This window comes from Crotalus tigris, unplaced genomic scaffold (genome assembly GCF_016545835.1).
Source record: "Crotalus tigris isolate CLP2741 ecotype Arizona unplaced genomic scaffold, ASM1654583v1 scf7180000018420.1175843, whole genome shotgun sequence".
In the NCBI taxonomy this organism is placed as follows: Eukaryota; Metazoa; Chordata; class Lepidosauria; order Squamata; family Viperidae; genus Crotalus; species Crotalus tigris.
The window spans coordinates 801794-815683 of record NW_024096994.1 but is presented as its reverse complement, the minus strand read 5'-3'; the positions used below and the strand labels follow the sequence as shown (position 1 = coordinate 815683).

The window sequence follows — 13890 nt, the reverse complement described above, 5'->3', positions numbered from 1 at the left end:
TTTCTTTTGCAACTATAGACTTGACTTAAAATAAATTCCTTGGGATTATTTTGCTATTGTTGTCAGAGTCCCTCTCTAAGTTTTGAAAATGATGGAAAGAACAATCCATCAGGGAGTTTCCCCGTGCCCTTTTATATTACATGGCGACTATGGGAGCATTGCTGGCTGAGAGATGACTCCCTGAATAGACAGAAATCCATCACTTGAAGAAACAGGACACTCAAAACTAGAAACTCTGTTAGGATTTTTTTCCCCCTTCTTCATTTTTATGGCACAGTTAAAAAGAATGGCGGGTTTCCTGCTCTACTCCATGCCTGAAAATACTTACATTGATTTCTTGCATATTTGGAGGAGACCTTTGAGAGATGACAGCCATCTACCTTTAATAGTTGTTTCCTGAACTACATCTAGTTCAGCCTTGATTTTTTTTTGCTGTGCTATGTTTAAAAATCTGTTTTAAAATTTTGATCAATATGGTAAAGAATCCTGTCATATGCTGGCTATTGATGAAATGCTGACACTAGAAATATCTCTTCTTTATGATCTCCCATGTCACAGGCCAACCCTATGGAGTTCTTGAATCAGCTCAGAATGTAGATGGACTGGGCTCATTTATGTGCTAGTATTTATCCAAGCAGCAGGCTCTCCATTTTAAAAGCCCAGTTTCACCTTATTTAAAACAACTGTGATACAACTCATCAAGTAGCACCAAGTGATTCAATTGTGAGTTTGAACAACACAAGGCCTGCACAAAGTAGTTCATTCCTTCTAGATCAAAATGTTTCAGACTTAATTTAATCATTTTCTCAGAGCATCTTGTTCCAGAATCTATGTCATGACTCTGCATTCAGATTTGTGTGTGTGTGTGTGTGAGAGAGAGATCAATTTTGATATTTTGAGACTATTATTTTGCAGAAATTAAATTCGACACACAGTCCTTGCCAGCAATTGAAATGAAAGAGACCCATCCCACCAACCTTCAAAACAAACTGTGTTCCCATGGGAAGTATTTATTAGCATGTCTATTTCAGTAAACTGACATCAGACAAGGCAATAAAGTGATTTACATAGAACAATCTATTACTACTGCTTTTAGACAAAATGAGTTTATGGTGATTAATAGCTTTGTTGTAAAGATGAAAGTTGCTTGAATATGGTTGGCAATTTAAAAATGCTGTAACTTGTTTGCGTTGTTTCCATTTTTCCTTTTTAATTAACTGAAATAATAAAATAGATATTTTAATATAAGAAACAGGAAGAGAGTTTAAAAGAAAAACAACTTGAGAAGCATGTTCTTCAATGATGAAATTCATTAGGTGACTTTGGATCAGTCTCTGGTTCTTAGGCTGATGTATCTCACGAAACCAATGTGAAATAGATATGAGAAAGAAATACAATGTATGTACTTCTGGATCTCCTGAGAAGAAATGGAAAACAACAACCCCAAAACAATCTAATTAAAGAAGAAGTACTATACTGAAGATGTATGGAAGAAGTATTTGTAATTCAATGTGAATGCACTTTGCATTTCTCAAATAGCAAGGATATTGTATGACAAACTTTTGAAATTTAAACATTCTTTGTGAGACTATATTGTATGCACAAAACTGGAAAGACTCTGATATACCCACAACAGAGGAATGGTTGAAGATGATTGAACTAACAAAGATGGCAAGATTAACTTGTCTGTATGGAGAACGATTTGTAATATATAATAAACTATTGTAAACTGTAATATATAATAAACTGTAAATGTAATAAACGATTACATTTATTAGTGACTGGAAAAACTTATGGACTTTTTGCTGAAAAAAGAAAAAAAGAACTTGTGATTTATGGGTTTGAAAAATAGAAAGAGTAACTTATGAAAGAAGGAAATTTTGATGTAAACCTAGGATAAAATATAAACACATTTATAAGGTCGGAAGCAGTTTCTTTATAATATTTTTTTCTATTTTCTTTCTGACTTATGGTCCTGCCTTCCTCAAGTCTCTCAGAACACACATTTGGGAATACTGAAATATTTGAATAGCATCAGAAGCATTGATTTTATTTGAAGAAAGTGTTAATTTATACCCCCAGACAAACTCTTGCAAGATAATTTTTATGTTTGTGTTAGATTTAGATCTTGTTTTTTGTCCAAGTGCTCAAAGTTTTCAAATGGAACAAAATGGCGGCACTAGAGAGTGATTTACTGAAATTTGACATAACGGGATCATATGTGAGGCATTAGGATTATTCTGATGCTGACACAACTGCAATCCATGTACTTAACATTTCTCCTTGGTGGAAAAAAAATCCTTTTGTTGCAAAAATGCATTCCTATCCTGTCAGGTTGCACTTACTAGAAGAAAGATGTTCAGATCCCTTAGGACACCTCTCAGGAAACAGGGTTTTTAAAATAAAAATGAGAGAAGTAATACAGTTTCACCGAAAATGTTCAAACTTTTCTACAGGCTGTTCTTCATTGAAAAAGATAAATAAAACCATATCTATTACAATGTTAGGTGAAATGTGAAAATAATATAATTTTACTTGTATGGCTTAAACACACACAAACATATGTATACTTCTTGTTGTTTCTGTACATTTCCTAAACTCCAGTTTTTAAAAATAATATAAATTAGGTATACAAATGAACTTTTTCATATATTTTGAGAATATGGATCAAAGACAAAGGCTGTATCTTATTTTCAGGCATTTGGATGCTTCAATAATATTGTCCTGGAAAATGGAACAAGCTTCTATGATTTCGATCTGCAGAGACTGAGACATGTTTGGAATGCAACTTCTGGAAAACAACAGTTTGGGCAAATCAGCTTTATATCAATACATGTTATGCTGATTTCTCAGTTTTGTACATTCCTCAAAATGAGTTGTGACTTAAGAAGCAGGCCATGCCATAAACTGTTTTTATCTTAAAAGTGTTTGTTCCTGTCAGCCCCACCATGCAGACCAAACCAGAAATCAATTCCACTTGAAGGCTAAAATTATTTTTATTAATATGGGTTTTAATAACTGGATCTTACAAGTCTGACTGACTGCTTTACTTCCTCACTTCTACCCCATTTATGTTCATGTAAATTAGGGAGGGACCTCAGTTTTTTGTACATCCCTGCTTGTGTTTTTGGACTTAAACCATGATTTTCCCCTTGTCACTTTGGTAACGGATCTGGCTTATGTCTGTAAAGTTCATCTACAGTTCATCTAGAACTCTCTATAGTTCTAGAACTTAAGGAAATACACAGATCCAACCCCTAAATGAATATTTTGCTGCAAGAATGAATTGTTCCTTTCAGCTCATTTGCTTTTGACATCCAGGTTGTTTGGATTTCCTCTTAAAGAGACACAACAGAGGCAGCCAAGAAATCTCAGGGTTCTACATGAACCTGGGAATAAAAACAATATTCTAGAACAGTATTATGACAAAGTTATACTGCATCATGACCAAGACACCTAGAATGATGAGTCTATCAGATATGACAATCTGTGCTTGAACAAGAGACATTGTCTCTTGAGGTAGAGCTCATGTATCCTGTTGGTTTGAAAGTCAATCCCCTAAAAAGCCCATTATTCATTAGGTTTGAGGATTAGTTTTAGAAATATTTCAAACAGCTTTCCTCAATCAGGCCAGCCACCCTCATAATATGTTGACTCCAAGCACTATTACCCAGCATAAACAATCTATTCATTCTGAATCACCAAACTGCAGGATTGAGTTAACCTTGAGTAACTGATGTTCTTCTCGTGTATAAAACAATCCTTTATTTACTTCTAAAAGAAAAATAATCTAACTGATGTCCCCAGGTTTTGGATTGTGATGTGCTGATCTCACATTGCTATGCAAGAAGTACAGCAATATTGAATACTTTGGATGTTGTAAACTAAGCCTTCTCTCAGCTAGCATAGCAGTGAACTGGAATGATGGGAAGTACCCATATTGAGAAAGGCTGCTCTAGACAAAGGAAAATTGTTGGAGAGATGGAGAACAAAAGAGCACTGCAGAATATTTTAACTCCTGGAGATAAATAAGAGCAAAATTGAATGTATTTAGGTCATGATGATTAAAAAGAAATCACAATATTTATGACTTTGACTATTAACATAATATGGCAATGACCCAAAACCTTGGAAGATAAATCTATTTAATATATGATAAAAGCATAAGCTATGAAGCAAAAGAATTTTCTCATTCAATTTACTGTTTAAAAAATCCAAGTCATGTGATTTATTTTATATTTTATAAGACAAAACTGTATTAAGGAGATTTGAAGACGAAATTCAAATTTACATTGATTTACACACTTAAATATGTATAAAAGATGTACAATCTGCTTTTGTATATGACTGTTATTTGGTATTCTTTATTAGCATAAAAGGAAGTTTATAAGTTCAATGTGAGCTAGTTTAGCATAGTGGTAAAAGCATCAGGCTAGAAACTAGAAGACTGTAAATTTTAATCCTGCCTTAGGCACACAGCCAGCTAAATTACCTTTAACCAATCAATCTCTCACAGCCCTAAAAAGGAACCATTTCTGTAAAACCCTGCCAAGAAAACTACAAGGACTTGTCCAGGCAGTCTCCCAAAATTGGACATGATTGAACAAAAGAAAAAAAAAGTTCAATATATCCTTCTAAAACATTTTATTGTGAGCATAGTCTACCTTAGATTATTCATTCCCAATCTGGTTCCCTGAAGATGCCTAGGATGCCAGCTCCCATAAACTCCAAGTGCATAACAAACAGTCTTCTAGAGGGCACCAAATACTGTGGAGCTCTCCCCTAACTTACGGCCCAACAGAAATCCTTGGCGGATTCCATTTCAAACATCAATCCATCTATTATTCTGCTTTGGTTCTTGTTTCTGACATGCACTTTCCCCCTTATACGATGTCTCCTTCATACATATGGCTAGGGGAGGCTAGTTGCACTTTAGAGTGAAACCAATTCTGAAGTTCAGTCTCCTTATGGTACAATGTGTTTTCTATTTATAAAGCCATACTAGCAATGTTATGGCTCTTCAGCAGGCCTTGTATAGGAGAACATTAAAAAGTTGCAAGTTTCGTATTATGTCATAGTATGTTCTTTTGTGTCAAGAGTCGCAGAAACAAAGACAATCAGTGCCAATGAAATGGTTTTTCCACAGGACAGCCATATTTATATAACTTTATAGTCAAAAGGAAGAATTTGTGTAACATTTTCTACTTTATTAAATTCTGGTTGAGCCAACTTGTTGAAAAATTCACTTTTCAAACAATATAAAAAAGTTTCACTATTCGTCTATATCTCTTTCTACAAATGAAAGGAAGAAATTATAGTACCCAATACTAGGAATGAACGAATACAATGTAGAAAAGCTGTTCATTGTACTGTGCCCATTTATGATGGCATGAAACCAAATCTGTTGCTATTATCACATCACCTTTGCTGCAATCACAACTTAGCTTTAAAGCTTTAAAAAATGTTTCCATCCCTGCCAAAGGATACATCAAGAAGAAGTGCTTAATCTGAAATACATCTTATTTTGGGAAGATGATGGGGATAGTCTAAAATATTAAATAAAATATTGCCAACAAGTATTTGTAAATCTGCTTCTACTTCTAAATATAACTCTTCTGCGTATCCAAATGTTACACATATTGAACCTAGTAATCTATTAGTTACAAAAAAATATCTCACCATACCCAAGTTAGTATTTGGAAAATAGATGACAGGATAGCTCAATCATCTGACTCAGGGCAATTTGTAAAGCTCTCAAATGAAATATTTTAGAAAATATTTCTAAATATTCAACTAGTATTTTTCGCTTAATTTGAAATCATAACTCCCTGTTTTAAAATATCTTTTAATAATGAGCAAGAAATCTTCAAACTTCTTCTGTTCCATTGTGTGAAATATTTTGTCTGCTTGAGTAGAAATCACTGGGTTATTAATAAAAATGTTAAAAAGATTAATTCAGTAGTCCACATTTTGGCTGAGGTAAAACCATGTGCATTTATTTCAACTGCATTTTAGAATTAGTTAAGCATAAAATTAAATATGTTGACTGTAATAAATTCAGTCATACAAGTGCAAGTCTCCAACTATAATGTATTCATGGCAAGATCATTAAAAAAGGTACCAGTAAATCATAAGACGGAGCATGTCCATTTGATCTTTATTGAAGTATACAGAAGGTTCTCTTTAGAAATCAAATATGAGAATGGAGATATGGCCAAACGTAAAATCTATCAAATTCAGTGAAAACTGTCTGACTTTAAATAGTAGCTGTAAGAATGACCAATATATATTCTGTTACAACTGCCCTCACTCTACAAGTAAAAAAAAAATAATAAACATTCAGTAAACATTCTTTCCTAAGGTAGCTTCCCTTATATAACAGTGATTTATCCATTCTTGTATACATAACTTTTAAACATACCAATCAGTGGTTCTCACAATTGGAAAAGAAAAGCACAAAAAAGTTTACACTCTTGTACAGGTAAATAAAAGATCATCTTGAATTAAACTGTATATCCTGAAGGGCATATTAGAGTTTCAATTTCTTTACCTATTACATAATTAGCTTCTTAGATACAAATATTGACATATTTGGCTTGTGCTTCAAAGCCTTGTGTGTCTATCAAGTCCATGTCAACATAGCTCATAATTTGAAGTCACTTGGGAGGTCTTTACTGCTGCTTGGTTTGACTTGCTCGTGCAAGAGAGTGTCCTCAATACTAGTCATGGCACTGCATCTCTCGTCAGGATCATCCACATCTGGGTCCAAGCCTTCAGGGCAGGGGAGTTTCTGAAGCTCTTCCCGCAGCTGAGCTGTGTGACGCTGTGCACAGAAACATAGATAGGAAAGATTCCCTTTCACAGCAGTTTGAGCCCGAGACTCCATTACAGTAAAACCATTATACATTTCATATGGTAATACTAGCCAAAGATGGTTGCTCTTTGTCTGCTGAAATTAAGGCCTAGCAGAAGTTGTACAGAAATGATTAGACACAAGTCCTATTGAACTGTGTGGGACTTATTTCTCAGGACTGTATTAAAAAAGAATAATACTGAGAGTGATTTATCTCACAAACCAAAAACCAAACCTTAAAGAAATTTACACTAGCCAAATTCAGCTGGTGGGGTCTAGGAGAAGAGCCTTTTCTTCTGCTTTTTGGAATCTTGCTATCCACCCCCACCCTCTTGGCCTTCCAGAAGAGGCTCAAAACTGGTTCTGCTGATTGGCTGGGAGTCCTGAAAGAGGCACGCTCTATGGTGGAGGTGGTTGGTGGAATAATCATACCACCATACTGTTTGAGCTTTTGGTTTTTAGATCTTTTTAATTTTAACATTTTTATATTCATGATTTTATTGTATTGTAAGCCTATAAATTTAATAAATAAACAAACTATATATTCTAATGCTATTTATACATGTCATCTGATACCATACTTTAAAGATTGCTTGGATATACCATCTTTTATAAGACCTTTCTCATTTTTTTAGGAATGCTGGTACATTCAAATAGATGTAAATGCAGGATCAAGATAAAAATTGGTTGATTTACCTGTAACTGAAGTTAATTCAAGCATTTATCAGTGAATTCACATACATGGGTTATATACTTATACAAAACCAAGTGGAAGCTTATGGGAAACACATCCCGTGCATTGTACAGATGACTAGGAACAGCTTTCAAGATGTCCTTTCAGTTCCTGAGACTTGAAATGATGGCTTCTGAGAAGAATTATAGCTGCACTTAAGTAACCATTATTCTCCATCATACATTTGGTAAGAAGCTAGGTTGGAAGGGGACCTACTTTTCCTAACTGAAAAAAATACTAAATTTCTAAAGACTCATCTCTGTGGAGCAGAGATCCAGACAAATTTACACTGTTGGATAAAATAAAATTAAAAAAGCTGGGGTGAAGTAGCTGCCCTGCATATATCAGGGAAGAAATTCCACACAGAAAGGCCCACCATATGAAGTAAATTCTTATAAGGCAAGAGTTCTCAACCTTGGCAACTTTAAGACTTGTGGACTTCAACTCCCAGAATTCCTCAGCCAGCTAGGAATTCTGGGAGTTGAAGTCCACAAGTCTTAAAGTTGCCAAGGTTGAGAACCCCTGTTATAAGGTGATAATGGATCTGAAGAGGGCAGTGCTGCTCAGTGAATGCATAACTAGAGGACTGCTACAACTATATACTTGGAAAACTCTGACAAAAAAAAAAAAAAGACCTAACTTCAGGATGGGCTTGGAAAAACTGGAAATGTGTGTGTGACACTGAAATGAAAATAGAAAGCAGAAATAAAAAAAAAGTAATGACTTCTTGGAAATGCGATACAGAAACAAAAGTTCAAGAACAAAGGGATTGTTGGGTAAAGAATTACTTTGTTCTTAAAAAATGTCCAGCAAGCCAAAATTACTCTCGTGTCCAGCAAGCCAAAATTACTCCTATTAAAAATACTGTTTTCCATAAAAGGAAGTGATAGTGATTATTTCAAAATACTTCAACATTAGTGTGGAGGGAACCAGGAAAATTCCCAAGGGGGGGTTGAGAATAGTAGTGGGAAAAGCAAATGAAATCCTTTATGATGTTTTGCAATAGGTTAGGAAGGAGGAAGGCAGAGTCGACTGGAAAGTAAAGGAAGAAATGGATACTAGGTTGGTCTTTGTGGAAGAAAAAAGAAGCTTTAAAGATTTTGTCTAATTTGCTGCCGTTTCACCTTGAAGAATGAAGACTAAATCCAGGAAGGTGACTGAACAAGGAAGAACGGCTTGCATCTTAAAATCCCTTATGAGCAGAATGGACAGTAAATAATTAAAATATATTCACACTAAATAAAATACAACAAGCTGAAAAGAATTAAGAATTTAGAAAAACAAATACGCTCCAAGAATTAATATAAAACCACTTTTGTACAAACATATATTGAAGAAATTCAGTGAGAACTGTACCTAGGCATATCTCCCACCCCCAAGAAATTAGGTTAGCTCCAGCAGATTCTGAATAGACTCCAGGCAAACATATTACCCATGTCTGTGAATCACAACAATCATGAAGAAGAATTTTATTAATCTGATAAATGCATTTTTAGTTTATTTCATGTGTGATATTTCAGCAGTTGTGATTATATAAGTAAAAGAATTGTATGGTTTAGAATTAAAGTTTGTATTTGAGATTGCTTGCAGGATATTACATCTTCAAATGCCCTATACTTTTGGGGCACAAGTAAGCAAACCTGGATTCATTAACCCTAAACATTACATCTTGACCTGTATGATGATACAGGAATGCAGGCCTTTCACTTGATTTTTACTACCTCCAGCTAAGTATGCGAAATGACATTAAAAATCATTGTGTTTTAAGTGACATTCAATTGCAAATTATTACTTGGTTCAAGAGATTCAAAGCAAGAAATCTGCAGGTATGAATCAGAAAAGAGTCCTGTCTTTAAGATAACTTGTTTCATCCACATGTTCAGAATGCATAAGGCAGTGTTTCCCAAACTTGACAATTTTAAGGCATGAGGACTTCAACTCCCAGAATTCCACAGCCAGCAACACTGGCTGTGGAATTCTGGGAGTTGAAGTCCACATGCCTTAAAATTGTCAAGTTTGGGAAACACTGGCATAAGGGAACACAAGAATTGCAAGGATTAAGATATTTTGTTTCATCTGACTTTGGTGGGGTAATCTAATGGGAAATATTGTGGAAGATATAACACTTATTTCAAAATATAAATGTAAAAAAAAAAAGTGTTTGTTAGAACCTATATACGATGCCCAAAATGTGATTATGCTAAAAGCGATAAAACTCAGTTTCCCTTTCTATTTCTCCATAATATTTACTCAGGGAAATGTGAGACACCAAAACATTACGGGTTTTAGTGGCTGCTGTTAGCAAGGGTGGAAAAACATACCCTACTGATCTTCAGCATTATTAATCACTACTAGGGGAGAGGAAAAGGAAACATGGAGCTGCTTTAAAACTATATTCCACTCATATGGATAAATGAAAGGAACACCTTGAATAGCCACGGGTCTGGTTTAGAGAAGGGCTGTGCAATTTAACTGATATTTTACAATGTTTTCCAAACCAAAAGGAAGAAGGAAAAAGACAATAAAAACAATTCAATCTGTATTCATAAAGTCTATTTTTTTAAAGGAACTTCCTACTATAATATATTCATTCATTCTGAAGATAGCCACGAATGCATATGAGTTTTAGCTTCTTACCTTTAGAGCTGCAGCATGATGGGACATAGTCCTGCCTACCCGTTTATCACTGCTGTACTGCTGTATATCTGCTATCCACTCCTCACACTGAGCCATTATGTCTATCCTCTTCAAGTAGAAGTGTTTATGTATAACCTATAAAAAAAGAATAGGAACAGAAATAAGAATTAGCTATTAATTTACAGTTTGAATTATCAAACTGTGCACCCAGTGTTTAATATATACAGCTCTAATATATCCGCACGTTTATCCTATGGATTAAGAGCAATTGCAGCTTCACGATGCTTCTGATGTTCATGAACATGAAAAGGACGCCTTCAATTCTTAAGTTAATGGGGCAGATACAGTGGGAAAAGATACGGCTACTTTAAAGCACTGCTGAGATTCTATGTTTGTGATGAGAAATGATACTTGTCATCCATCCAAAGAATACACTATATATACAAATATCTACAAGCCAAGAGTTTTATGTCTACCCATCCCCAACCCTTGGGAGAATAGCTACCAGTAGTTCCTTTAAACAAATATTTATGATTAGTTGGCATAATTGATTTAATTAGTATATTAAAATGAGGTTTCACTTTATATAATAGAAATTTGCAGAACTATTTTTAGTACTCTTCTTTTTGAATGCTTGTAGGGAAAATGGAAGAGCTGTGTATTACTATGAAAAATAGAGCTTTAGTAAATTCACACATCAACATACAGGTAATCTTCAAGGTAAACACCGTACAAAATTATGATGGTGCTGAGTAAAGGGACTTACAAACTTGCCTGAAGTTACAATTGCTGAAACACCCCAGAGACACTGCAGCAGCCCCCCGTCCCAGTCTTCCCTCTCATCCTGCCCCAATAGGTCTTTGCAGGATTTGGGCCTACTTCTTGCCCTGTTAGGTTCCCACAGGTCTTGAGTCTGGTTCCCCACCCTGCTGAGTGAATGAATAGTACTTCTTGAGGAACAAGGAAAGTACTGCTGGTAAACTTAGCAAAGACATCTAGTTGAGCAGTGAGTGAGAAAGAGAATGGTAGCTTCTTAATCTATATGCCTTATCTCCATGATAAACACATACTTTAGATCAAAGGTCCCCAACCATTTGGGCACCAAGGACCAGTTACATGGTGAGAGGTTTTTCTGCGGATCAGAGGGGGCATGGTTTTGTGTGCTGCCTGCATCCCGCAGATGGGGCTTTGCTTGTTTGTGCAGCCCGGTTGCTGGCATGCTGCAGCCTGGTACCAGTCCATGGACCAGGGGTTGGGGACCTGTTTTAGGTCATATCCTTAGCTAGATTACATTATGGTGCAATAGAAGACTATTAGAGTTACAACAGTTAGATCATCTAGAAAACCACAATCACAAACCTCTTTAAAACATGGGGAAGGATTTCTGATTTGTTCAAGCATTGCCCATTTAACTGTTGCTTGCCGTATATTTCCATCATATTCTCTGGAACTCTGTGTGCCACTTGGAGTTCCTCTAGATCTTTCGTAGCCTGGTTCATTGAAATAGGGCTCTGCAACTAAAATGAGCGATTGCACAGAGACCAGTACCTGTAGAAAGAAAAAGAAATGTTTTATATAGGCCAACATTAGAACTAATGAAAAAATAAAAATAACTGAAACTTTCCATTAATATTGCCCCTTTGCAGGGATCAATTCAAGTTAACAAAATGATACTCCGTTCAGTTTAAGTGCTTATATGCTATCGTAACAGCTTAAAAAGTGCTAGTGTGCCTTTAAAAAGGTTTTAAAAAGGCTCACAAAATAGTTGATACTGTTCGTGGGAGGAGCACTTTGCTTGTGTTTTTGCCATTTTTTTCTTATCAATACGGATCCATTTCCATTTGTTACTTAACATAAAACAATTAAATGATTAAATATTTTGTAGTATAATTCAGTAAATGCTTTCTTTTTCATCCACAGGCTCTTCTATATGCTATGTTTGATAAATTAACCTACTGCAAACCCTGGCTAAGTATGTTTGTGGTAGACATGAGTAACATGCATTTTGTAATAGAAGAGTTATATTTGATCATCTTAAAGCAAACACTCTGCTTAACAGCTTGATTTCAAGGCATCTGGGGCTAGATGCAATGATGGAAAAATGAAAATATTCATGCAGTTATGTACTTGATTTGTGACATAAGTTGCAAATGTTGCAGGGTTTGTATTGCAATTCATGACTTATATACACCAATGAAGAAAAAGTTACATACTTGTAAAAAGCTCGATGTCTGGGTATTCCACTTCTCTTCTGGTCTTCCATGCCAAGTATTAAGTATACTTAAACAAACCTGAAAATAAAGATTTTGAACTGTTGAGAACACCAATCCTATGGGCTTCATAAATGCTATAAGCTTATCTCCTGCCCAAAGCTGATGAGTGCTGTGTAAATTAAGAAACAGTAAAGTGTCTTCCTCTGTCCTCAAGAGGTGACTGGTATATTATAAAACCCATCATCATGGTCTTCTACTGAAAATAAACTCTGATGTTATACACTGAATTCAGAAATACAATCAATACACAGAGACTGGTTTCTGCTTACTGGTGGGATCTGAATATATAAATATACATATAACCCCTAAGAGTATTTTATGGGGCATTGCCAGGAAACCATATTTTATTTTACACAAAGCAAATTGTGATCTCAGTATATTGTCATCCTACTAAATTAAAATTGTAGATAACCAACTTCACCAAGGATGACCAGAAGATTTGCTTTCATCCCTCTGGTCTGCAGTTGAGTTTGACCAATCATTTACCTTGCCATCGTTGTATAGGTTTGGATTGAATCTCACGCTATGCCCTCCAGTTGTTTCCAGGTTGACAAGTGGAGGTGAGTTAGGATAGTCTTGTGGAAAATATACATCAAATTCAAAACAGCCATTTGCATAAGGTGTGTCTGCTGGGCCAGTTATCAAAACCTTTTGAAAAAGGTAAATTCAGTTATATTTAGAATCAAAGGAAATTAGATCGCAATACAATTTACTTTTTCAAACAATAGTGTTTGGCTAAATTTACCTTTACTATTACTTCTGAATGACTATTTGGCTTCTCCCAAATAGATGGGAGCTAAAGATATTCCCATAAGTTTTCACTTCTTGATGTTTTTTTTTTTATTTCAATGACTTGTCTCTCCTGTTTCCTTTTTGCTCTTCTGTCATCTTTCCATTCATAAAACTAAAACAAATTTAGGAGACAGCTTCTGGCAAACCTGTTTCCAGAAGAACTTAAAAACTAGACTTGAAAAGCGAACTAACTAACTCAAATTCTATCAGGTGGGAAAGAGATATATAGAAACACTGGCCTAAAATGCCCCTTGCCTCTTCCCAGGTCCAATAAATTTCACAAAATAAGTATCAATATTACTTAGCTAGCATAATGGATATACATCTAGCTTTACCTTCATGATATCTAGTCTCTCCTCATCACAGCGGACAAAAACACTGGATGATGAAGAGAGTGGCAGTGATGTAGAAAGCGTTACAGCTTCTTGAGCAAGACGTCGGGCTCTAGCAGCACTGTTTGCATCAGTGGCATTTTTGACCTGAGATATGTAGTGGTAATTTACTTTAAACACAAGTTTTCCATCATCATCTTCAGAAACCATCTCAAAAGTATCTAAAAATAAAAGGCATTACATTCTTACTTAGGAGAGCAAAAATGTATT

General features: G+C 35.2%; 1 protein-coding gene across 11 annotated transcripts in view; it reads right to left on the bottom strand.

Annotated features, from left to right (window-relative positions):
• Window positions 1–5186: 5186 nt before the first annotated feature.
• BIRC6 (baculoviral IAP repeat containing 6) overlaps window positions 5187–13890 on the bottom strand; it is a 149594-nt gene continuing 140890 nt past the window's right edge. For all 11 annotated transcript variants that reach the window (XM_039352325.1, XM_039352326.1, XM_039352331.1 and 8 more), the window contains 6 exons: window positions 13624–13841; window positions 12983–13144; window positions 12437–12514; window positions 11583–11771; window positions 10224–10358; window positions 5187–6823 (listed from right to left, as the gene is read on the bottom strand). In XM_039352325.1, the coding sequence (XP_039208259.1) occupies window positions 6644–6823; window positions 10224–10358; window positions 11583–11771; window positions 12437–12514; window positions 12983–13144; window positions 13624–13841 (962 nt within the window). In that variant the 3' untranslated portion in view covers window positions 5187–6643. The remainder of the gene's footprint in view (window positions 6824–10223; window positions 10359–11582; window positions 11772–12436; window positions 12515–12982; window positions 13145–13623; window positions 13842–13890) is intronic.